Genomic DNA, 23,234 nt, shown 5'->3' with positions numbered 1-23,234 from the left:
TTTGTACACCCAGTCTAACAGGATTTGCAAGGTAGGACTGAGATCATAATAGTGGAGGGAAGAAGGATTAAAAAACAGAGGAGTGTTGTGTGTTTTGTTGGTGCTAAAACATCCCCCTGGATAGATCTTCTCTTCCACGTAGCCCCTCTGTGTGGGAATGTTCAATTATCTATGCATGGGCTTTGGGTCTTCACTTTGACCCCTTTCCTTCACCTTGATGGAGTTGTTTATTTTTGAACTTCTGATGCCTAGTACCATCGACACCTCATGATCACACAGGCTGGTATACTTATTCCATGTGGGCTTTGTTCATTCCCTGCTAGAGGGCCACGTGTTTGGCTTCAAGCTTTTAAAACCCCAGGCGCTATATCTTTTAGTAGCTGGGCACCATCCCCTTTCTTCACCACATTTGCTTATGCACCCAGTTTGTCTCCAGCAAATGAGTCTGGAAAGTGGGCATTGCTCAGTGCCACATTATTAGAGCCAAGTGTTCTTGTGTTGAGGGAAAACATGAGTAGAGATCAGCAGTCCATCCTCTCTCTCAATGCACTGCCATATACATGTACACACATAGGCCAGTACCCCAATGCTTTGTAATTCTATGTTTACATATGTACGCTTCTATGTTTGTACCTCTATAAATAGTTTTTCTTCCTAGTTCTTTCCTCTCGGCTAGATTACAGTTGCTCCAAACACCACCAGGAACTCTATACTGCCCTCACTGTCAGTTTTAGATCCCTAGTTGTTCCCCTGTCCATGACTTTGTTTGCTCACCACTCCCTTTCCCTGCCTCCACTTCCCCCAATTCCCCCTGGAATGTTGGTCCAGTTACTTTCTCCTCTGGCTTACTTCTCGTGTCTGTCTTATATAGAGAAAACAAATACAATGAAAACAAGGCAAAAAACCAAAACCATCAAAGAAGAAAAAAGAAAAAGATTTAAAAAAAACACCCCAAACCAAAATAACCCAACAAACCTATGCACAGCTCCAGGTCTGTCGCTGACTTTTATGACTCTCTCTCCACTGGTCTAGCCGTGCTCTGGGCACTACCCTCCAACTCTGAAGTCTATTTTGGGGATTCCTCTGAGGCTTCGTGACTTTGCTCCCCTTGCCTGTTATGTTTCCATCATGGTTCCCCCCTCTGTTTTGGGGGCGGTCAGACCGGACTCACTCCCATACTGTGTCCCCAATATTGTCCTCCATAGTGCTATGTTCTACTGAAGGCACAACCTGTCTTGAGCCGTTGTCAGCCCTACAGCCCTTTCTGTGCCTTAGGAGCTCTGTGCAGGGATGTGGTCCTCAGGGTTTGGTGTGCCAGAACGGGGTCTAGTCCCCTGCCCTTTACCCCCCCTTAGTTTGCCGTTTCCCTAGCCTATAGCTTCAGTGTTGTCTCTCTCGAAGTATACCTACAGATGCACACACATATGCATATGCGTGCATCCATATACACACGCATGTGTGTATATAGATGTACACATATGTACAAACATGCATATATATAAGTACACATACGTATAAATGGATATACACTCTCTGTACAAGGAACTTGGGAGAAGTAACGCACACGAGCTTCTGCCATGTGAACTTGTGCGGGCCCTTGGTGTGCATCAGAATGGTGTGGCTCTCCCAGGCCCCCCAGAGGATTTTTGTACATCACTCCATCCCTGGTGAATGAGTGTGGGCGTGTCGCGTGCTGCCGATGGTCCTGTGCTCCGTGGTGGCGATTGTTGCACGTGTTTCCAGGGGCCCCAGTGGGTGAGATTGTTGAAAGCACTTCTGTAAACTTGCATAATAAGAGAGCTGGCCCTGAAACAGTCGTGCTGGGAGTCTCTAATGAGGGCCGCTGAAAGTTTTACAGTGTGCGCTGTGCCTTGATGTGGGTTGGGTTTCCTCCCGCGTTGCGTTCTCTGCTTCCTAAGGGTTCTGGAAGGTGAGCGAGGGCTTTCCAAGTCCCAGCTGCAGTTTGTGGCTTTACTCCGGAAGACCAGTACAGTGCTTTCTTTCCACAGCGCCCAGTGCCAGAAAAGCCTCTGCATCCTGGCCTGAGGCTGATCTTGTGGCTTGGGATTGTAGTGTGCGCAGGCTCCATCCTTTGCCACGCACTCTCTGCACACCCCAGAGCAGTGGGGGCAGAACTAGGGGCGGCGGAGAGGGGGAAGCAGGAGCGCTCTGCGCTCTGAGGGCTGGAGGGCCTGGCCTGGTTCACTGGGGAGCAGTGGGGCTTGGAAACTAGGGAGGGCACTGGGGTTTGGCCCTGCAGCTTGACTTAGGTATGTTACATGGTTTCATGTCATGAACTTCAGTGCTACTTGGGAATCATCGGCAAACAGATGGAATTAAATTTAGGATTTCATTTCTAATTCTAAAGCAGATACTCATATTATTTGGCTCCCCCACCCCTTACTTTACTCAGTAGGTTCCTAAACCTTATTTTCTTTCTTTGAGAGAAATTTGTAACAGAGACTCCTGGCCAGCCATCAAGAGCTTTAAGTGGGTGAATGAATGGCATATCCTTGACTTTCTCCTGTCCGGAAAATGTCCTGCTAGGAGCCAGGGTGGCTGCTCCCAGGGAGAAAGATGGGGCTTTCTACTCCCACTCCTCGAAAGGGTTACAGCCTCGAAACCCACAGGGTCAGTGCTAGCCTGTCCTCTAGGGTCACTGTGAGTCAGCATCAACTTGGGGGCGGTGAGTTTTGGTTTGAAGGCGCCATGGTGGAGGGGCTCTTGAGTCGATTTGGCCTCCATTTGATGCAGGTTTTTCTCGGCTGTTGTCTTCCTGGCCCAGACCACCAGTTTGCTCTGCTGTTGGGCCGTTGGGTGGGGTCTCACTGCCAGGGCTGGCTTTTTCAGGTGAGTCCCTTAGAAGTGCCTCCCAAACCAACAACCCACTGCCACCAAGGGAATTCCGACTCCCAGGGGCCCCGAGAGGGTTTCTGAAACTGTAAATCTTTGTAGGAGCCCACGGTGCCTTCGCTGTCTTACAGAGCCGCTGGTGGGTTTGAACTGCTGCCCGTGAGGTTACCACCTCTAACCCACAGAGCCACCAGGGGTCCTTTAAAGCCCCATATGTAATTCAAATGCAGGAAACTGAAACATACACCTGCGTGTGTATATATATATATATATATATATATATATATATATATATATATATATATATATATTCTGTATATGTCATATATTTTATCCACTTCTGTCTATTTTGTAAAGAAATTGACAAGCGGGTTGGGAACGGCGGGCGGTCGCAGGGTCTGATTGGAAGCTGGTAGCCCAGAGATGCCGCAGGACCTGGGCTGGGCGGGGAGATGTGAAGCCTCCCTCTCAGGCTCAGCTTTCATCATTCTCATTTCCCGTCGGAGATGGGATCCACAGCGTCCTCTCTGTGATCTTGGGCAGCTCCTTTGCCGCTCTCGGGCCCGGGTTCCCATCTGCAGCGACAGGGAAGAGAAGTCCTCTCTCCGTGCAGCTCAGGATACCTGATCCTGCAAGGAGGAATGAAAAACTCACCTGGTGCAGAACACACATTTTCCACTCTCTCCCCTCCCTCCGCCCCTCAACTAGACAGCAGATATACAAGGCGTTGCATTCTCTTAAGGGGCAGTTTGAGTCGTGGGCGGACCCCTCCCTCCCTTCTGGGTTTGCGGGGGTGGGGAGTGGGGGGGGGGGGCTTCACACAGCCACTTAAATGCAGCTGCAGCTTGCAGCCGGAGGCTTTGTTTGATTCCCGGCCGGTAACTCTGGATCTGGAAGAGGCGAACTCCAGGACCCACAGGTCAAAGGGCAGAGTTTTCTGATTTCAGGGCCAGTGCACTTCCCCCTCCCAGCCCCTCCCAAGGTCAACCCAACTGTTCACCCGTCATTGGTGGGAGGTGACCCTTGGTCCTATGCAGGGCAGGGCCAGCCTGCTGGCGCTGCCTCTCAGTTCAGCCCCGCGGCATTGCCAGTGCACAGTGCGGCCTCACCTGCCTGGCACCAAGAGCTGCTCTCTGCACTTCCTGCTTTGAAGGTTTGCCGTGGGTACAGGGATGGTTTCCAAGGGGCAGCCGTCTGGCAAGATGAAACTGGTTATCAAATGAAACTCATCTGGTTGCCAGACACTCAAACTCACTGCCGCGGAGCCGATTCCGATCCATAGCCACCCTATAGGACTGAGTGGGACTGTCTGTCCCGTGGGTTTCCAAGGCTGTCATCTTGTGGCAGACGTAGTGAACGACACATGTTGGTCAGCAGTTGCAAACCTCCAACTGCACAAGGCTTTCTACTCTTGAAAAGAGTTACAGTCTCAGAATGCCCCCCGGGGCAGTTCTTCCCTCTCCTATGGGGTTGCTGTGAGTTGGAATTGAACCCCCACCCCCTTCCCCGGGGCAGTTCTTCCCTCTCCTCTGGGGGGGTTGCTGTGAGTTGGAATCGACTCAAGGACAACGAATGGAGAAACCTTGGTGGAAGCTGACTGCCCCCTTTTTTGTCCCGCAGAGCTGCTGGTGGGTCCGTCCAACCGCTGGCCCAGCGCTTAAACCACGGGGCCACCAGTGCACCTCCAAGGAGGGCCCTCAGGTTAAACGGGCTACTTTCCCGGAGGACTTCCTCGAACCTTGCATGTGGGAGTGTGTCCAGGATGGGTTTCCAAGCAGGGGTGTAAAGTACACAACATGGAAATGTACAGAAGGAAGCGGGAGGAGGAGTCGGCTGGGCCTTGAGTGCAGAAGCTCAAACCTGGACAGGAGGAGCCGATTGTGGAGTTTTGTCTGTTGTTTGTTTGTTTGTGTTTTCTGTCCTCGAGCATTCGGGTCCATTTCTCTTCTTGTTCCTGCTCCCTGCCCTCAACTTTGCACGTTTCCCTCTCTATTCCACCAGGTAGATAGAAGATGACGTAGACTAAGCTGATGAGGCCTCCCGGGCTGGGGGCACCGCTGCCCCATTTCTTAGCTCCTCACCTCCTGCCGGAATGGGGACCTGCCGTGACCATGGCTCTGCCCTCCCTCAACCCCTGGCTGCAGCCTTAGCTACTCCAGCCCCCCTCCCCCCGCCTCTCTGGGCAATATTTTGCCCCCTGAGGAAGCCCCTGCCATTTTTCTATATATGGTATCATTACACACTGCCCTGTTTGCTCCCCTTTTCAGCCTTTCCTCGCTCTATCCCCAGAGCTCCTGACCCAGCCTGGGTGCCCCAAATGGGGTACTGCTTACAGTGGGAGTCCTCCGTCCGACTGGAGTCACCATGTCACCGTATGACTCAGCCTCCATCGGATTCCTTCTAACCATTGACCAAGCCCAAACCAAGCCAAACCCACAGCCATAGTCGATTCCGATCATGGCGACCCTGTATGGGGTTTCCGACGGTGTGACTCTTCACGGGAGCAGACAGCCTCCTATTCCTCCCGCAGAGCAGCTAGTGGTTGTCCGCTTCCCGTCTGTGCGACGCAAAGCTACCTGACAGCGCCTACCTTTGACTCCCAAACAAACTCACTGCCACCGAGGTAATTCTAATGCATGATAACCCTACAGGACAGGGCCGACCTGTAACTCTTTACAGGAGTAGAAAGCCTCATCTTTATTCCTCAGCATCTGGTGGTTTTGAACTGCTGACATTGCAGTTAACAGCCCAACGGGTAACCCACTACAGCACCAGGGCTCCGTTACACTGACTAGCAGTGTGAAAAAGGCTTTACCTTCAGGCAGAGTGAGCTTGCTTGACTCCCCTGACCAGCCCAGGGAGGGGCAGTCTCACCCAGGAGTTCGCCTGTGTGTGCCCTGGTTGGAAATCGGTGTACTAGGTAAGGCCACTCGCTTAAGTCACTCCCCAACCAAGGTGACCAGAGGACCGGAGTCACCCTGTAAGCTATGCTCAACTGCAAGAGTACGTTTCCCAACATGGTCCCTGTCCCACTTCTGTTGTCCCGCCTGCTGTGATGGATTGATCATAATTTGGAGATCACTTCCTTTGTTCTTCATGCCCTTATTTAAGTGACTGGCTGTGAATCAAGTGAAGTAGTGACTTACTCATTGGGCTGCTAACTGCAAGGTTAGCCGTTTGAAACTAGCAGCTGATCCTCGGGAGAAAGACGGGATCTGGTACTCTCATAAAGATGTACAGTTTTGGAAACCCACAGGGGAAGCTCTACCCTGTCCTGTCGGGTCGCTATGAGTCGGGCATCGACTCGATGACAGTGAGCTTGGTTAGCGTTTTTTGAGTGTTTGTGAATCCATTCTGATCTCATGCCAGTCGTTGGCCTCATTTGGATGATTTGTGTCTGTTTTAATCTTTGTCCTGTTCAAGGCTTAATAAGTGGGTCTCCATAAGTTACATTTGAATTCAGGGTCTCTTTCCGCCTCCACCCTCCCTCGAACAAATTGCACAAATGAAGTTGCTTGGGGGCTAGAGAGACTGTGGCCCAAATATTGGCTGAAGTAACTCTGGTGGATCCTTCGCTTCACTCACTCACCACCTGCTCCAAGCACTCACTCACCACAGGCGTCAAGATCCTGTCTGGTTGGGTGTCATTAAATGTGGCCTGGCCTTCAGCAGACTGCTCCCCAAGGTCAGAGAAGTCCACCAAGGACACCATGTTTTTCAGCTGTGCTCCTCCCCCGCGCCCCCCATAGGAGGGTTGTACTTTTTGGCTCAGCTGTAAATATTCCTCTTCCATTGCCCAACTGGAACATGAAGAGGGGACAAGGCAGTCAGTCTTCCATCTTCATTGTAAGTCTCTTCCTGCCGAGCGCAGGCTTGTGAAGCACAGACACTTCCGATGACTGCAGCTATCTTGAGGGGTGGGGAGGAGAGGCGACTTGGTCATTATTCACTGCCAACCCGTGCCAAGGACTTTTACATGGTTATCTCCCGCAGTCTTCCCAAGGGCACTCTGGGGTCTTATCGTAGATGAGGACAAGCAGATCCCAAGGTTGACCTGGTCGAGGTCCCTGACTAGAAGTCAGTTGACCTCTCTTTGACTGACACTGAAGCCATGACACTACATGCATTTGCTGACTCTGCGCCCTTCTCTTCTGCCCACCCCTCCCCAACCACTCCCTACTCGAGTAACTAAAGAGGAACCATCTCCAAAGGAAGTGATGATTAAAATCGGCTTCATAAGTGGACACTTGGAGCAGTGAGGGTTGGAGCAGTCCGGCCCATGGGCTGGTTGTTTTAAACATTTCCCAGGTGATTCTGATAGATAACCGTCCAGATGATCAGATTCTCTGGTCACTGTGAGTTGGAATCAACAGAATGGCAGGGAGTTTGGTGTTGGGAGTTGGTTGTGATTGTCTGCATTTTGCCTCAGAGGACAGCGGGGACCCGAGGATTGGTCTTTGCCAAGGCCGCTTGGCTCTGGTTGGAGCCAGTCAAATCCTGCTGCAGGATTCACAGGCTTTGTCACACTGCCTGCCCGGCTTGCATAAAAAACCAAAAACTGAAGTCGCTGCCATTGAGACAGTGCTGTGTCACCGCGACCCTATAGGATAGGGTGGACTGCCCTTGTGAGCGATTGTCCGACACTGTAATTATTCATGGGCGTAGACAGCCTTGTCTCTTCTCCAAGGAGCCACCGGTGCGTTCAAACTGCTGACCCTTTTGGATTGCTGTCCAGTGCTTAACCACCTCGCCAGCAGTGATCCCCCTGCTTCTTCATCTTGCGTTTGCTTGTTGTGAGGGCCTGAGGAAGACCTTAGAGACCGTGTTGCAAACCACAGTGGGAAGGAAATGTCACTTGGTCCCAGACTGGGAGCCTGCCAAGGAGGAAGTGATTCATAGTAAGGCCGGTCTTCACCCACCAGCAGAGAGGTACTGCCAGTGGTGACTTGCCCCCAGGGATTGGTGGATTTTCCTCTGGGAATGTGCCTGATAGTAGCCGTCCTTTGTTGATGGACCCTGCTGAGCCTGCTGGAGGGGCAGGCTGCTTCAGCTCTGCTTGTAGTTCAGCAGCCTAGAGCCTGGGCCTCAGGCATGCGGTGGCAGGTGGACTTTTGTCTGTGTTGGGAAAGGTGTCAATCCACGGAGAGGGCCAGGACAGGTCAGTCCCAGAATGCATGGCTTACATCCAGGGAAGGCTAGCAGACACTGCCCGAGGCATTGGGCATCTTCAGGGAAGAAGCCAGCTCCAGCCAGGCCTGTGGAAAGTTCTACACCCAGGGGCTTCAGCAAGTTCGTGGGCATTTTTCCTAATTGTTCAGTTCCATTTTTCCGTGAACCTTTGGAAAGCCCCCTGGTATTAAAACCACATCACTGAGCATTCATTTTGTATTTTGATGACACCTTTATTATCATGGACATGTATTATAGTAGTAGCCAAACAAAACCAATCTTGGCAAAACACATCGCCCTTCGGTTGAATTTGGACCCATAGCGACCCCATAGGACAGCGTGCAACCTACTCCCTAGTGTTCCAAGGATCTGTCTAATCTTTATGGAAGCAGAGTGTCACGTCCGCCTCCACAGGAGGGGTTGCTGGGTTTGAACCCTGACCTTTCAGTTGGCAACTGAGCACTTAACACCCGTGCCACCAAGGCTCCTTAGGGATCGCCATGGATGAGTATTTCCTTGCAGTGCCCTCAGCCATTTTCTCAAATGAGGAAACCACTTGAGAGCCTAGAGCAGCGGTTCTCAATCTGTGGGTCGTGACCCCTTTGGGGAGTGTCAAACGACACTTTCCCTGGGGTCGCCCAATTCATAACAGTAGCAAGATTACAGTTAGGAAGTAGCAATGAAAATAATTTTGTGGGGTGCACCACAACATGAGTAACTGTACTAAAGGGTTGTTGCATTAGGAAGGTTGAAAACCACTGGCCTAGAGAAACTCCAGGCTCCAGCCCCATCTGTGTGCACTCTGAGCTCCAGCCCAGCTCTAATTCTGAAGCCTGAGTGCTTGGCCGCCGTGTTGCGTTGTCTCCTGCACCGTGCCCTTACCTTCACTGGGGAAGTTTTCAGGGAAGAAACCAACACCGGTGACATAGGAAACGGCATTTGTCCCAAACCGTGAGCAGTTTGAAAGATCTTTCAGAATTCCGTTCTGGCATCCCTGCCTTTCCCAGAGAAGCGGATTGGCTTCCCACTCCAACGGGTGCTTTCCTTTCACACACCGCTTTCCGGCTGCCCCAGGGCTCCCTGGGGAGCAGAGTGAAGGCTAACTCAGTTGACCCATTCGCTTCCTCCTCCTCCTCCTCCCCTGGTTCTTTTTGTTGATATATCTCTGTATTGTTGTTTGTTATCATGCATCTCCTGTTAGAAACGGAAGAAATCAGGCTCTGGTTTTTAAAATTTGAAACACAGGGTCGCTGGCCCGCTTCATTCCCACAGTGTTCACCAGAAGCGCCGTCCCCACAGGCCTGGTGGCTGCCTAGTACTAACCCAGAAGGCAGGCATGAATTTTCACCTGCCTCTGGCAGGAGCCCTGGTGGTGTAGTGGTTAAGCATTAGGCTGCTTAACTACAAGGTCAGCAGTTTGAGACCATCAGCTGCTCTGATGGAAAGAGCAAGGCTTTTTCTTCCCATTAAGAAGTACAGTCACGCCCTGTGGTTGCTGGGTGCTGTTGTTCAAGTACAGCTTTCCAGTCGATGGCAATGGGCCAGAGCAATACTGTGATGTATGCATGGGGGCTGTTCTTTTTCAGCAGCCTCCATAGCCCGGTCACTGGTACATGGGGAAAAAAAAAAAAAAGAAGTACAGTCTCTGAAACCCCCAGGAGCAGCTCTGCCCTGTGCTGGTAGGGTCAGAACTGACTTGATGGCAGTGAGCGTGGTTTGATTTTGGTGATGGGAGAAGGGGGAAGTGGTGCAAAGTTAGAGAACCTGCCAGCAGCTACCCTGTGGGGGAAGGACCAGCAGAGGAAGCCCTCTGGGTCAGTCAGTTGTCCTGTCGGACAAGGGCTTGCTGTGAGCAGGACTCCACACCGTGGCACGGTTGTCTTGTAACTTTGGCTAAAGTTCCCGAGACCCAGAGAGGCTAAGGATTTTATCAGAGGCCTCACCACTTGTCAGGCTGATCTGGGCTCCCCAGATAAGAGCAGATCTGCCCCACAGCGTTTCCAAGGCTGCCGTTCTTCGTAGACCACGGAGCAGCTGGTGGGTTAGAACCACGAGCACTTCCATTCATAGCCAAGCGCTCCAGCCCCTGCATCACAGGGGCTCCTTAAGGAATGCCCGACTGGGGTGGGGGGGTGTCTCGCCCTTTCCCTCCGTAACCCCCACGTCCCTGTTTTGTGCTCTCCCCACAGACGCGCATGCAGAGTCTGCACCCGGATCCCAAGGCCCAGTACACCAGCGTGTACGGCGCCCTCAAGAAGATCGCCCGGACCGAAGGCTTCTGGCGGCCGCTGCGGGGCATCAACGTGATGGTGATGGGGGCGGGGCCTGCGCACGCCATGTACTTTGCCTGCTATGAGAACGTGAAACGGACTTTGAATGATGTTTTCCACCACCGCGGAAACAGCCACCTAGCCAACGGTACTTTGAAAGCCCTTGTCCGGAGTTAGGAACTCTCCTCTTCGACAGACCCTCCCGGGGGGCGCTTTGCTGTGGTCCAGCCGCCTAACGCCTGCCTCGTCTCCGGCTTGCTCCAGAATAAAGAACTCTGGCTCTGGGCGTGCGCGCACGGGCGCCCGGTGCCCACCCGCCCATACACGCTTTTTTCCCCTCTCCCCTCCTTCATTTTCCGAAGCCAGGGGAAATTGGTGACAGAGGGGTTTCTGATTTTTTATTTATTTTTTACTGTTGTGTGGGGTTCTTTTTTCTTCTTCTTTAAAAAACAAACATTCAAAAGCAATTAATGATCAGACATTAGAAAATCAAAACCTTGAATAGACACAAAACTTTTGAATGCTGGATTCAGGAAAAAAAAGTTATCTGGACAGCTTCTTTGAGACTATTTAAAAACTGGTCCAACAGGTCTCTACAACGTCAAGATCTAACTAAGCTTTAAAAGGTCAAGAAGTTTTCTGGCTGACAGGATTTGCTCCAGCGCAGACGACCTTTCTCACTTTAAGCTTTTAGGGGCTGGGGGACTTTGACCCCCCCTGCGCCCCTCCATCCGTGTGTCTGAGTTCGGTAGCAGGGGCTGAAATAGTTGTGTTGGTGTCACGGGGCCAGCGGGCGGGTGGGGGTTGTGAGTTTCGGTCCTCCAGCTCTGGCATAACATGCTTTCCTGGGTCAGGCAGAGTGGTGATTCTTGCCTCTCGGGTGGGCCTGGCTTTTGTTGCTTTGTGTCTGGGGTCTGCGCAGCACCAAAAGTGACCTGAGCCGAGATGTGGCCAGCGGTGGCTTTCCTCGCTTCCAGGCTGAGAGAACCCAAAGCGGGCCCCCTCCCATCAGCCAACCTTGCTAATGATCCATGCGCTTGGCTGATGTGCGGACATTCCCTTTGGCCCGTTATTGGTGTTGTGCAGTGAGGTGGTCACTAAGAGCCATTCTCTGGCAGTGTCCCCAAGTTCCATGCCATGTCGCCAGGGTGGGGGTAGGGAGGGGACGGCCTTATGTAATAGCTTTGCTCCTTGGTCGCCAAACTCCTTGTGTGGGGATTGACAGTCAGCACTTTGTCCCTGTCCCTGCAGTTCTTGGCTCTGCCCTCTCCACCGGGTAACGATAAGAGTAGGTGGATGGCAAGGGACATGTGTGCTCCTGAAGAATTCTCCTCCTGCTCCTCATGATTCTGTTAGGGGTTATTTGTTGGTGATCCTTTGAGTCACTTGGCAGCGTCACCACAGAGGAAGGAGACCCAGCGTCAGCAGTAAGATCCCAGGCCTGCTTCTAGCTCCTAAAGTCCCCTGGCCCTGGATGCCAGGCCAGAGGAGACCCTCAGATAGGATCACCATCTCCCCAGGCAAGTCCTGTCCTGGCACACTGATTCTGGAAGTCTGCCATATTTGGGCCTTTCAGACTCCTTCTTCTCTTGCCTATCTTCTTAAAAATTACTGGGATTTTACCAAGGAAATTGAAAACAAAAACAATTTCCTTGCTGACATCCCTCCCTTTACCCATGGATATATATAGTATTGTCCCCTGGGTTCCCCAGTTTAAGAGCAGAGTGAGTTCATCTCATTCTGACAAGGCCAAAGAAGAGCCAGAATCACATTTCAGAGAGTACCACGCACCACAAGAAGGGGTTTGGGGCGCCGTACACCTTAGGACAGGTCTAGCACCTCTCCCAGGGTTGACTGCAGAAAAGAAAAGGAGGGTCACGCAAGGTTCCACTGTGGGTGAACGCACTTGCGTTCACGTTCCCCATTCCTGTCTTAATGATCACTGTAGAGTCAACATTCACCTGAGCGGAGCCAGGAGTCCGCTTAACTTCTTAGAAAGTCAAGTCCAAGATTCTGTCATGGTTTTTAAGTTCCAGAAACTTCCTGGGCACGTCAGAGGCCGGAGGGTAATTTTATGGAGTTTGTTTTGCAGGGATAGCTGGGAGTATGGCCACCCTGCTCCACGATGCGGTAATGAATCCAGCAGAAGGTAATGTTTCATGGTCCCAAGGAAGGGCAGTACGGGATGTGCACACGGGCGGGGCCAAAGGTGATGGGGAGGGGACGGACGCCTGGGCCCCTGAACGTAAGCACACTTATTTACGGTGCTATCACAGGCTTCGAGGAGGGACATGAGCCGGCAAGCTTTATGCTTTTCCCAAATGGGAGTCTGCCGCACACGCTCCTTGGGCTGGCAACATCAACATCACGTGGCAACTTGCTGAAAACACAGATTTCTAGGCCCAAACCAACGAATCGGAATCTCTGAGGACTGGACCCACACACGTATTGCCGGCTCTCACTACCCTTCCGTCAACCCGGCACCAGTGTAGGGAGAGCCCCTTAGAAGCCAGTGTTAGGACTTGGGTTTCATGTAGCTTATTATTTTGGGGGGAACAAGTTATGTTATTGAGAGTGTATGCACCAGAATAGTATTTGATTCACACACACACACACACGCACACCCCAAAAAACAAGCATGTGTGAACTCCTTATGGTGGGAAATTCAAGCACACACTGTAGTGTTGTGAACATAGCCCTTGAATCCGCTTCAGCAATGAAGAATTATACTGTTTTGGTGATCGCTCCTTATTTATTAATTATATCACCTCTCGCTTTAAAAACAATCCATTCTGGACTGTGACGAAGCTAAAGCCAGTGGTGAAGACTGGAGTGGGACACCGCTGACACGCCCTTAGGGGACTCGGGGCTGAACTGGGAGGTCTGGCGGAGCTGGTCCTAGGCGTGTTTTAAGCTGGGTTCTTCTCTGTTCGATATTGGTGGCTTTCACTCAGGTGTGCAACTCTGCCCACCTGTCCCTCCATCTGAAGAGTCCTTTGCCGGAAGGCACAATTGGAGGTCAAGCTATCAACGGTTCCAGAATTTTGAGCCTGTGTTTTCAGATGGACCACTTTCTAGTCTTCTAAAACTGTGTTTGCTCGCAGCCGCGTGCCCCCCCCCCCCCGCCCCATGTCCAAGCAGTCACCCGACGGGCACCGGCCTTCAGGGATGGCCCTGTGGGGTGCTGGGGGAGTAGACTCTGTCCCTTCATGGGGTTGGAGGTGTCCCGGGGGTGTAGGTGCAGAAAGGGTCTCTTCCCACTTGCCATGAGCTGGGTGAGCTATGCTGAGGGACTCATGCTGTTTTCATCCTTCATGTAGAAAGTCAAGTGCTCCCAAAGCCCATGTTCAATTTCATCTCCCCACCTGTCTTGTGCCTAAGAGGCAGGGCAGGTGGATGAACCTGCTCTCATGGGTCTTCATGGTTTGTCCGGCCATTAGCTATTGATGTGCGGGCTTTGTGGCCAGGAAAATTTATCCTTAAAAAAATTAACCCGTTAGGGGTCTTTCTTAGGTAGGCAGGGGAAAGAAGCCCCCTCTAGGGAGTAGTTCGGTGGAACTCTTAAAAGCTCCAAAAAAGTACACTTTATATCGTTTGGTCTTTAAAAAAAAAAAAACAAAAAACCACTTTACAGAGTGAGTGGCCAGATAGCCCATGTATTTCATTGTTTTTTTAAAGGGAGTAAAACTGAGGCGCCCATCAGGCTTCTGGCCCCCTCCCCCAGCCCTATCATTATGATATTGACTTCCCATTTCTTTAAAAGTAAAGAAAATGACATGCTATCAATTCATTTGTCCATATGAAGGGACCAGGAAAACCTTAAGCCCAGGGGACCCCGCTAAACCCTGCTTGGTCCTCTGAACTATCAATGGCTTTTGTATTAACAAGACCCACGTCTCCGTGGGAATTTGTCCTTGAACTCCTTCCTGGGCAAACCTAGTTCTAATGTCTCTTCCAAGAGTCCTATGACACAAGCTAAAAAGCACAGAGGCACAGCGCATGCACAGTAAGTTAGGGGGAAGTGGACCGTAGACCTGGAAGAGGATAGAGACACAGGCCGCCGGCTACTGCAGGGAGAACTCCGTGAGAGAGCCAGCTTCCTGGCTGGATTCTCAGGGTGTACTTTAATGGGGTTTCCTGGTATGGTTTCTCGAGTGTGTGTGTGTGTGTGTGTGTGTGTGTGTAGGCATGTGCACACTAGCTCCTGGGAGTTGTTACCAGCGTGTCTAACTTGTTGTTTCTCTTTATGGCTTGGCTTCTCAATTCACCCCTGACCCGGGGTGGGCCAAACCCAACCATCTGACCACCTGCCACCTGCCCGTGCCCCGCCTGCTGCGATGGCCCAACCACAGTGGTGAAGCAGCGCATGCAGATGTACAACTCGCCGCACCGCTCCGCCCTCAGCTGCATCCGGACAGTGTGGAGGACTGAAGGGTTGGAGGCCTTCTACCGGAGTTACACCACGCAGCTGACCATGAACATCCCCTTCCAGGCCATCCATTTCATCACCTACGAATTCCTGCAGGAGCAGGTCAACCCTCACCGGGGGTACAACCCGCAGTCGCACATTATCTCAGGCGGCCTGGCCGGGGCCATTGCGGCGGCTGCCACCACCCCCCTGGATGTCTGCAAGACCCTCCTCAACACTCAGGAGCACGTGGCTCTCTCCCTGGCCAACATCAGCGGGCGCCTGTCGGGCATGGCCAACGCCTTCCGGACCGTGTACCAGCTCAACGGCCTGCCCGGCTACTTCAAAGGTGTGCAGGCGCGTGTCATCTACCAGATGCCCTCGACGGCCATTTCTTGGTCCGTCTATGAGTTTTTCAAGTACTTCCTCACAAAGCACAACCTGGACACTCGAACTCCGTACTAAAGGAACAGACACCAGGGCGTGATTCCAGAATCTTTTCTTTTCAAAAGGCTTTCCCTGCCTGCTCCCATTCTCTGGGCCTCGTGCCCAGTGGTTTTCACAGGGTGTTCCGAAGGGCCTTCTGCCTCCACGCTGGCCAGCGGTTGGTGGGCGGGGTGGTGGTCACCCCAGGGGCCATTTGCAGGCAGGTCTGAAGTGGTTGTCGGGGCAGGCCTGAAGAAGGGCCGAGAGACCGAATTTTCTCTTCGTCCTCCGTCTCTTGCTTCTCTGCCACAGTGTCCACCCCAGTGTCTCTGAGATCACAGAACAGGGAAGCAAGAGTGTGTGCGGTGGCTGATCGCATTAGAGGCAGATTTCATGTCTATAAAAGTTCCAGTACGCAGTATGAAATAGACGGATAATGTTTATCCTTTATTTTTCTATGTAGAAGATTTTTAATTTGCGTGTGTGTGTGTGTGCCTGTGTGTGTGTACACATAGTATTCCAGCTGTGACTACACAGCTGTTGGGCTTGTTGTTGTTGTTTTTAATAGAGGGCTACATTCTTCCATCAGGTTGAGTAAAAAGGCACCGGGGTAACTGGATTAAATTGCTGACGGTGGCCTCAAATCGTGTTGAAACCACCAGGTGGAAGTTACACTTGAATGTAGAATAATAAATACTAAGTTTTATTTGGGATTTCTCTTTTCGTGAAAGAAAAAAAAAAGGTACGTGGGGGGGGGACTAAAACCTGAGGAATAATGCTAAATTGTTTCCAGCTGCTTCACCCCCTCCTCCCTCTGATTCAGTTAAAGCGCCCTGGTGGCACAGTGGGTAAGTGGTCAGCCGCTGACCACAAGGTCGGCCGTTCAATCCCAACCGCTGTTCCCTGGGCCGTCTGCTTCCGTAAAGATTCCAGCCTGGCAAACCCCAAGGGGCAGCTTTTACTCTGCCTGCCGGGTTGCTCTGAGTTGGAATTTTTATCACCACTCACCACCTTGTGCCTCTCTCCAGGACCAAAGATGCCGCCATGTCGGGACCTGCACACCTGCTGGGTGGCAGATTCCTTGCAGCGCTGTAGGCAGTGGCCTCCAGTGGCCTCCATGTTACTGTCTTAAAGCCCACGGAGACCAGCTCCTTCCCTTGGTTGGAATGACATCAACCCTTGCGTCCCCACTCAGCACTGACCTTGAAAAGCATTCCTTTGGCTACTCCTTGTGCCATAGGGAATTGGAATAAATCCTGGTTTGAATCTTAGGATTATTATTTTTTTTTTCTGTATCGGCTTTTTAACAGCGGCACTGAAGGTATCCTTGTCCGTGTTTTGATTAAATTACCTCCTCGGCTGTCCTTTATAGTTCAAGGCTTTCTTAAAAGGCGTATTCAGTATAGCTAGGGCAAGGGCCGGCCCCCACCCTGCCCTGTGCTGACCATGGTTTGCCCCTCCCCTGTGGAGTGGCAGAAGCCAATGGGCTCTTTAGCCTGAGCCTACGTCACATAAGACAACTGCTTTGTTGTCTAAAATTGTCAGATGATCCCTAAAAGAATAGACACGCCCCTTTCCTCTAGCTCTTGCCATTTGCTTTGCCGCCAGGTCCCTCGGTGGCTTCAGCTTCCTTTTGGGAGCCCCCAGCAGAGCCTGACTTTAAAGGTCAGCAAGAAGCAGGAGCCTGCTTTCATTCACTGAGCCCGTGCTGGCCAGGACCCGCCACCCTGTGCCCATTGCAGCCGGGCGTCTCGCTTTGGGCCCCTTTGGATCCTGCTCCTTCCTGGGAAGAGCTCAGCTCGCAACTGGAAAAGGAAGTTCCTCTTGGTACGACGGAGGAGTAGCTTTGTTTTAATTTATGGATTTAATAGTGGTGAGCAATTTTCTTGAGAAGTAACCGCAAGGGGGTATCGCCCGCCTACTCCCCAGGAGCAGGGCCTAGGTGTGACCTGCCCGTCCGGGGCCATGCCTCCGTGGGGACCACCTGCAACTAGGTCGGCCTCATTCTGACAAGCGGAAGCCCCTGGAGACCAAGCGGCTACTGTCAGCGTCTGACCCCTCCCCACCAGCCGGAGATGGGCTAGTGCTCTGTTCTCAGCACCGGGAAGAAAAACTAGATCAAATCGTATGATTATCCACCTCCACAGTTTAGCCTATTTAAATGTGAATGTAACCACCCAGCTGCAAAGTAAAAATCTTTGCTGCAGGTATTTATTTTAGGTGGTCTCTAGACAACGTCCCCCTTTCTGGGAAAGCTCCCTTCAGGAGGGGGGCACAAGGAGGAGAGGCGGGAACTGGGTTTCAGAGCTGTGTGGCCTGAAGGCAGCCAGACGTCAGTCGGGCCTTGGCCTCCCTCCCACTGCGTGTTCAGGGTCCCATGGCTTTGCAGGGAGGCTAGTGGAGGAGTGGGGGGTTTGCCATTGTCCTTTCATTCCGTTTTTAACCACAAGCTTTTTGAAGCTCCTGTGTATAAGGGCCCCATTCATTTCGTGGGAGTGAATTTTCCTCTCCCGGGTCTCATCTCCCGTGTTTTGTATTGCTGTCCCACGCAGCCTGCAGCCCACCTGTTGATTGCGACTTGGACTCTAGGACCAGGTTTTCCTTCGCCCCCGGACGGCGACCATGGTCATAGAACATGGTGGCCTTTGGAGTGGCATCCGCAGCCGAGCGATGCCACGCAAGCGCAATTGTCTCCTTAGTTGCCGCCCAGCGGGCTCTGACTGGGGGCAGCCCCGGGAGGAGCGAAAGGAGACGTTGCCCGGCCCCGTGCCGGGTCACGAGTATACAAGTCCTTCTGATTGAGTGCGTGCGCGCGCTCGTGCATATGGGCGCGGGCACGAGCCCAGGCACAGGCACGTGCTCCTCCCAGCCCGTGCTTCGCGGTCGATCACAGTTCAAAGCTGCGCTCTTATTTCAGAACTTAAAGCTGATGTTCCCCCCTCCCCACCCCCCGCCTCCACCCCCAAACAATGGGATAAATCTTGACTTGCTCTATCTTTAGTTTTGGATTGAATTTAGCTTTTTAATGACCTGCAGCCTCTGTGTGGTTCCTTCTGTTTCCTTCCTGCAACGCCGGCGTCTTATTCCAAGCCCGCCGCCCTCCCACGCTCCCCGGAGGAAGGCTGCCTCTCCACAATGTTACGATGCTGAAAGTTTTATCGAACTTTATTTAAAGGTGGTTGTGCCTGTGCGAGTCGAAGTGTGCTGCTGCTTTCTGTTCACAGGATGCACCATGAGTGTGCCCGGTGGGGAGCAAGTGTCAGGTCGTAAAGGCCCACGGTAAACCGGGCTGTTTCGGTTTCGCTGCTCAAAGTTGCCCAAGGGGAGAAATGTGTGCTTGTGTGGGGGTAGTTTATTTCTGATAGGCTGCTACAGTTGTAACACTGGAGCCAGAGAAAATAAAGCGTTGCTGTTTGACGTGGTGTGGACTCTCTGGTGGGAAGGTGGGCATCAGGGCTCCGTGGATGGTAAGACGGGGCCTCACTGTATGGGACTTGTCTGTTCTCAGCTCCCGCATCTATTCTGGGGGACCTGTCGCTTTGGTAGGAACTGCTCGCTCAACCTGCCTACCGGAGTGGAGGCAGATCCCCACCTCGGCCTCTCAGACACAGTTTCTTGGACACACAGGGCTGGGACCCTCTTGGGTGGCTTCCTTACCACACAGGGGAGGGGTGGTGGCAGCTTTCTGTCTTGGTGGGGGGTTGTATCTTACTCTCCTAGGCCTGATGTCACAAAATATTACCCGGTGGGTGTCTGTGGCCAGACCTTGATCTTCTCACAGTCCTGGAGCGATGTTCAAATTCAGGGTCTCAGCCCTATTGATTTCTTCTGAGGGCTCCGGGAAATTCTTTGGGAGATCACTCAAACATGGGCAAAAACAAATGTAAAAGCCTGGTGCTAGGGAACCAACGGACTCCTGGTGCACACGCGTGTCAGAGTAGAACTGTGCTCCGTGCCTGCTTTCTCTGACTCACACCAGCAGATGCTTCTGGATGGACGCAAACCTCGAGCCAGTCTGTTGGCAGCCAAGGATCCTAACCATTTGCTCCACACACAGGGAATCCCGTCAAGCATGTCCGCACCCCTCAAATCCCAAACCTAAAGACCAGAAAACAGAAGTGTTGTCCTCACCCAATCTCCACCTAAAATTGTTTCCTCTCTGAGTAGCCAGGCCCTTGTTCCTACCCACAGGAGTGGCCTGGATGGGACTCACATCACAGAGAAAATAGACCAGTATTGACCCAGCGCCTGGGTGTGAGGGGAAACCAAACCCACAGCAGATTCAGTGCTGACTCATAGCCCTATAGGAGAGAGTAGAACTGCCCTTGTGGGTTTCTGAGACCCAGACTTACGGGAGTAGGAAGCCTTGGCTGGTGGTTTCGAACTGCTGATCTTGCAGTCCCCATTCTCCTTGCCCAGGGAGAGCACTTCAGGTGCGTGCGCTCACATCCTCCTGCTCCTTTCCCTTGGCTTCTTTGCCCTCCCCTCCCCCACTCCCGGTCCCAGACAGGTGACCTGCTCACCTTAGTGATTACCTTCCCAGGCTCCCCCATCGGCTTCCCTTCCTTTCTGGACCTCTCACAGATGGCTGCTGGGAACAGCCTTTCTTGGAGCTCCCGCATGCTGCTCTCCTCAGGGAGGAGGACTTCTAGATGGGGGGCATGGAGTAGGCCAGGCGCCTCTCGTGAACTCCGGATGCGCATTTGAGGTTGCCGGTTGGAGATCTCCATAGTCTCAACTTCGACCACCACTCAGAGACCTCATGCCCTGTGCCCAGTGGCTTACCGTACAATTCCTTCAAAGCTTTCCCGAGAACCTCATGGCTTCTGGGACTTCAGGATGCTGCTGTCAGTGTCACCACTTATTCTCTTGTACCCAGGGGTCATGACGAGTAGAGCCACAACCACCTGGACAGCACCTCGGAAGCCACCCCATTATAACCCTGCCACTTACAGCCTCGGTTTTTGTTTTCTGTTTTTAAACATTTTATGAGGGGCTCATACAACTCTTATCACAATCCACACATATATATACATCAATTGTATAAAGCACATCCATACATTCTTGGGGAAAAAACAAACAAAACAGCCTCGGTTTATACTCAGACTTATTCAGGATCTCTGATAATGGACATAGCAGGTTATGTCTTGGGCTACTAACCAAAAGGTCAGCAGTTCAAATCCACCAGCCTCTCCACTGGAGAAAGATGAGGCTCGCTATTACAGTCTCAGAGGCCAGGGGGCAATTCTACCCTCTCTTACAGGGTCGTTGTGAGTTATAATCAACTAATAGTGAGTTTGGTTTGGTTTAACCAAAATGATGATAGCAGGAATGTAAGTGGAAGCCAGTGCACCAGTACGCATTGACCACAATGTGTAAGCAATCTGAATGCCCAACAGCAGATGCCTAGAATGTGGGATAGATGCGATATTAGTCAGCTATAAGATAAATGGAGTCCTAATGAACCTTACGCTGAGGGAAGTAAGTCACAAAACAAGTATTTTATTGGCATTTCATCCACATATGTAATTCCGTAACAGTTCAATCATCAAAAAGAGTTGTACAGTCATCACAATTTAAAATATTTTCTTCCTTGTACTCATTGTTTTCAGTGTAATTATTTTTTTAATTGTGGCAAAAATATACACAACAAAACATTCAACAACATGTCCATGTATAATTCAGTGCCGTTGATTATACGCTTCGTGTTGTGCAACCATTGTTGATATCCTTTCCCCAATTATTCCACCACCATCAATATAATAAGCCCAATGTCCCTTTAGCAGAAACTTCCTCCTTCACCTATGGTACCCATTGGTCAGCCTTGGGTTCTTTTTTTATAGTAGTTTCTTGATGTAAAGTCACATATTGTACTCTTCCATAGGTGTTTCTTTGTTAAGGAGTTGTATATCCTCACCATCAGTTCTAGTGCTCCTTCCCCCCGGAATAAGTTTCTATACAACTCTCAGTGAACCAAGGCATGGACTAAGCATGACCATAGACACTGGCCTCACAGGGCACATCGCACCCCCACGGCCACACCAGAAGGACTCACATGGGAGCTCAAGTGAATGAACAGGGTGCTACCTCAATTCCCAGATGGGAAAGGAAGAGGGCCACCCTAAGATTGTGGAAATGGCACTCATTGGACTTTGAGTGGGACCCCTGGATTGAGTGTTCACTGAAAGAGGACCCAATACCACCATATATTTGGTATCTCAAAGGCCCGTTGCATTATAGGACAGGTACTAATATGTTAGGCAAGGATCTGCACTTGTAAGGAAAGTTTTGCCTAGCACCAACCTTCATGCTCGATGTAAACAGCTCAAGCATTTTAGGAATTCAGTCTATACAAAGCAACAACTCATGGATTGCAGTTTGCAGCTGTACTATAGCATAAACTCAGCAGTACCTTAAATTCTATGCTATTGGATAAATTTGTGATGTTATCAATACAATTGCCTTATATCCCAGGGGCATGATTGGCAATTTCTTCTTTTGTTGATTGTTTTTGGTCCTAAAATGATGATACGATCTATAAAGTCAACCAGAGTCATTCAGATCAGTGGACAAGCAGATGGACTCTGGGCCCCTACTTATTTCTAACACCAATCCAAGAACATAGTTTTTATAACAGAGCCCTGCTTTATATTCACCTTCATGAAGAGATCACTGAAAATATGGACGTTACAGCAAAGTGTAGTGAAAGCAGATGGTGACTGGTTAACAATTGGAATAGTGGCTGGGGTCTTAAAGGCTTGGATTCAAACAAACAGACATCTAAGTGAGCCAAGTCCACACTGAAGAAGCACACAAGGCCGTGTGATCCAAAGATGGCAATAAAAAGATCCAAATATGATGGCAGCGAGTGAGTAAGCTAACCAAAAACGGTTAGCGGTTTGAACCTCCTTTTCTTTCTTCACTTCTTTTTTTCAAAATCACTTTATTGGGGGCTCATACAGCTCTTCTCACAGTCCATATATCCATCCATGTGTCAAGCACATTTATACATATGTTGACATCGTCATTTTCAAAACATTTTCTTTCTACTTGAGCCCTTGGTATCAGCTCCTCATTCCCTCCTCCCCTCTCCATTATGAACTCTTGATAATGTATAAAGTATTTTTTCAAGTCTTACACTGACCAATATCTCCCTTCACCCACTTTTCTGTTGTTCATCCCCCTGAGAAGGGGTTATACACAGATCATTGTGATCGATTTTCCCTTTCTCCCCCACCTCTCCTTACCCTCCTGCTATCGCTTCTCTAATTATTGGTCCTGAGGTGTTTATCTGTCCTGGATTCCCCGTGTTTCCAGTTCTTATCTGTACCCCTGTACATGCTCCAGTCTAGCTGGATGTGTGAGGTAGAATTGGGGTCATGATAGTGGGAGGGGTAAACATTAAAAACTGGAGGAAAATTGTATGTTTCATCAGGTCTATACTGCACCCTGACTGGCTCATATCTTCCTTGTGACCCTTCTGTAATGGGATGTCCAATTGTCCACAGATAAGCTTTGGGTCCCCACTCTGCACTCCCTCTCATTCACATTGATATGATTGTTTTTTCTGGGTCTTTGATGCCTGATACCTAATCCCATCGACACCTCATGATCCCACAGGCTGGTGTGCTTCTTCCATGTGGGCTTTGTTGCTTCTCAGTTAGATGGCTGCTTGTTTATCTTCAAGTCTTTAAGACCCCAGATAGTATATCTTTTGATAGCTGGGCACCATAAGCTTTCTTCACCATATTTGCTTGTACACCCATTTTGTCTTCAGTGATTGTGTTGGGAAGGTGAGCATCACAGAGTTCCAGGTTATTAGAACAAAGTGTTCTTGCATTGAGGGAGTACTTGAGTAAAGGCCCAATGTCCATCTGCTACTTTAAAGCTTAACAAATAAATATATATACATATATCTATTTCCCTATCATTACATATGTACATGCCTGTATTTAGACCTCGATAAATGTCCTTTGCCTACTAGTTCTTTCCTCTATTTCCTTTTAATTTCCTCTTGCCCCACTATCATGTTGAACCTACTTTTCAAGGAGCCCTGGCAGCATAGTGGATTACACATTGAGCCTTTAACTTCAAGGTCAGGAGTTTGA

At 50.8% G+C, this 23,234-nt stretch overlaps 1 protein-coding gene and 1 non-coding gene across 3 annotated transcripts in view; both read left to right on the top strand.

Annotated features, from left to right (window-relative positions):
- Window positions 1–18,553, top strand: part of SLC25A37 (solute carrier family 25 member 37) — a 46,705-nt gene extending 28,152 nt beyond the window's left edge. The window contains exons 2-4 of one of the 2 annotated variants that reach the window (XM_075556500.1): window positions 10,212–10,440; window positions 12,385–12,441; window positions 14,645–18,553. In XM_075556500.1, coding sequence (XP_075412615.1) covers window positions 10,212–10,440; window positions 12,385–12,441; window positions 14,645–15,165 — 807 coding nt within the window. In that variant the 3' untranslated portion in view covers window positions 15,166–18,553. Of the gene's footprint in view, window positions 1–10,211; window positions 10,441–10,476; window positions 10,919–12,384; window positions 12,442–14,644 lie in introns of those variants that run through there. The other variant, XM_075556501.1, reaches the window with a different exon arrangement.
- On the top strand, window positions 9,506–9,639 carry LOC142455927 (small nucleolar RNA SNORA84). Its single transcript, XR_012786032.1, has one exon. It is a non-coding gene; the product is annotated as a small nucleolar RNA SNORA84 (small nucleolar RNA).
- Window positions 18,554–23,234: the final 4,681 nt, after the last annotated feature.

This window comes from Tenrec ecaudatus, chromosome 8, assembly GCF_050624435.1.
Source record: "Tenrec ecaudatus isolate mTenEca1 chromosome 8, mTenEca1.hap1, whole genome shotgun sequence".
Classification (NCBI taxonomy): domain Eukaryota; kingdom Metazoa; phylum Chordata; class Mammalia; order Afrosoricida; family Tenrecidae; genus Tenrec; species Tenrec ecaudatus.
The sequence above is the reverse complement of the archived record's forward strand: the minus strand, read 5'-3'. Positions and strand labels throughout refer to the sequence as shown.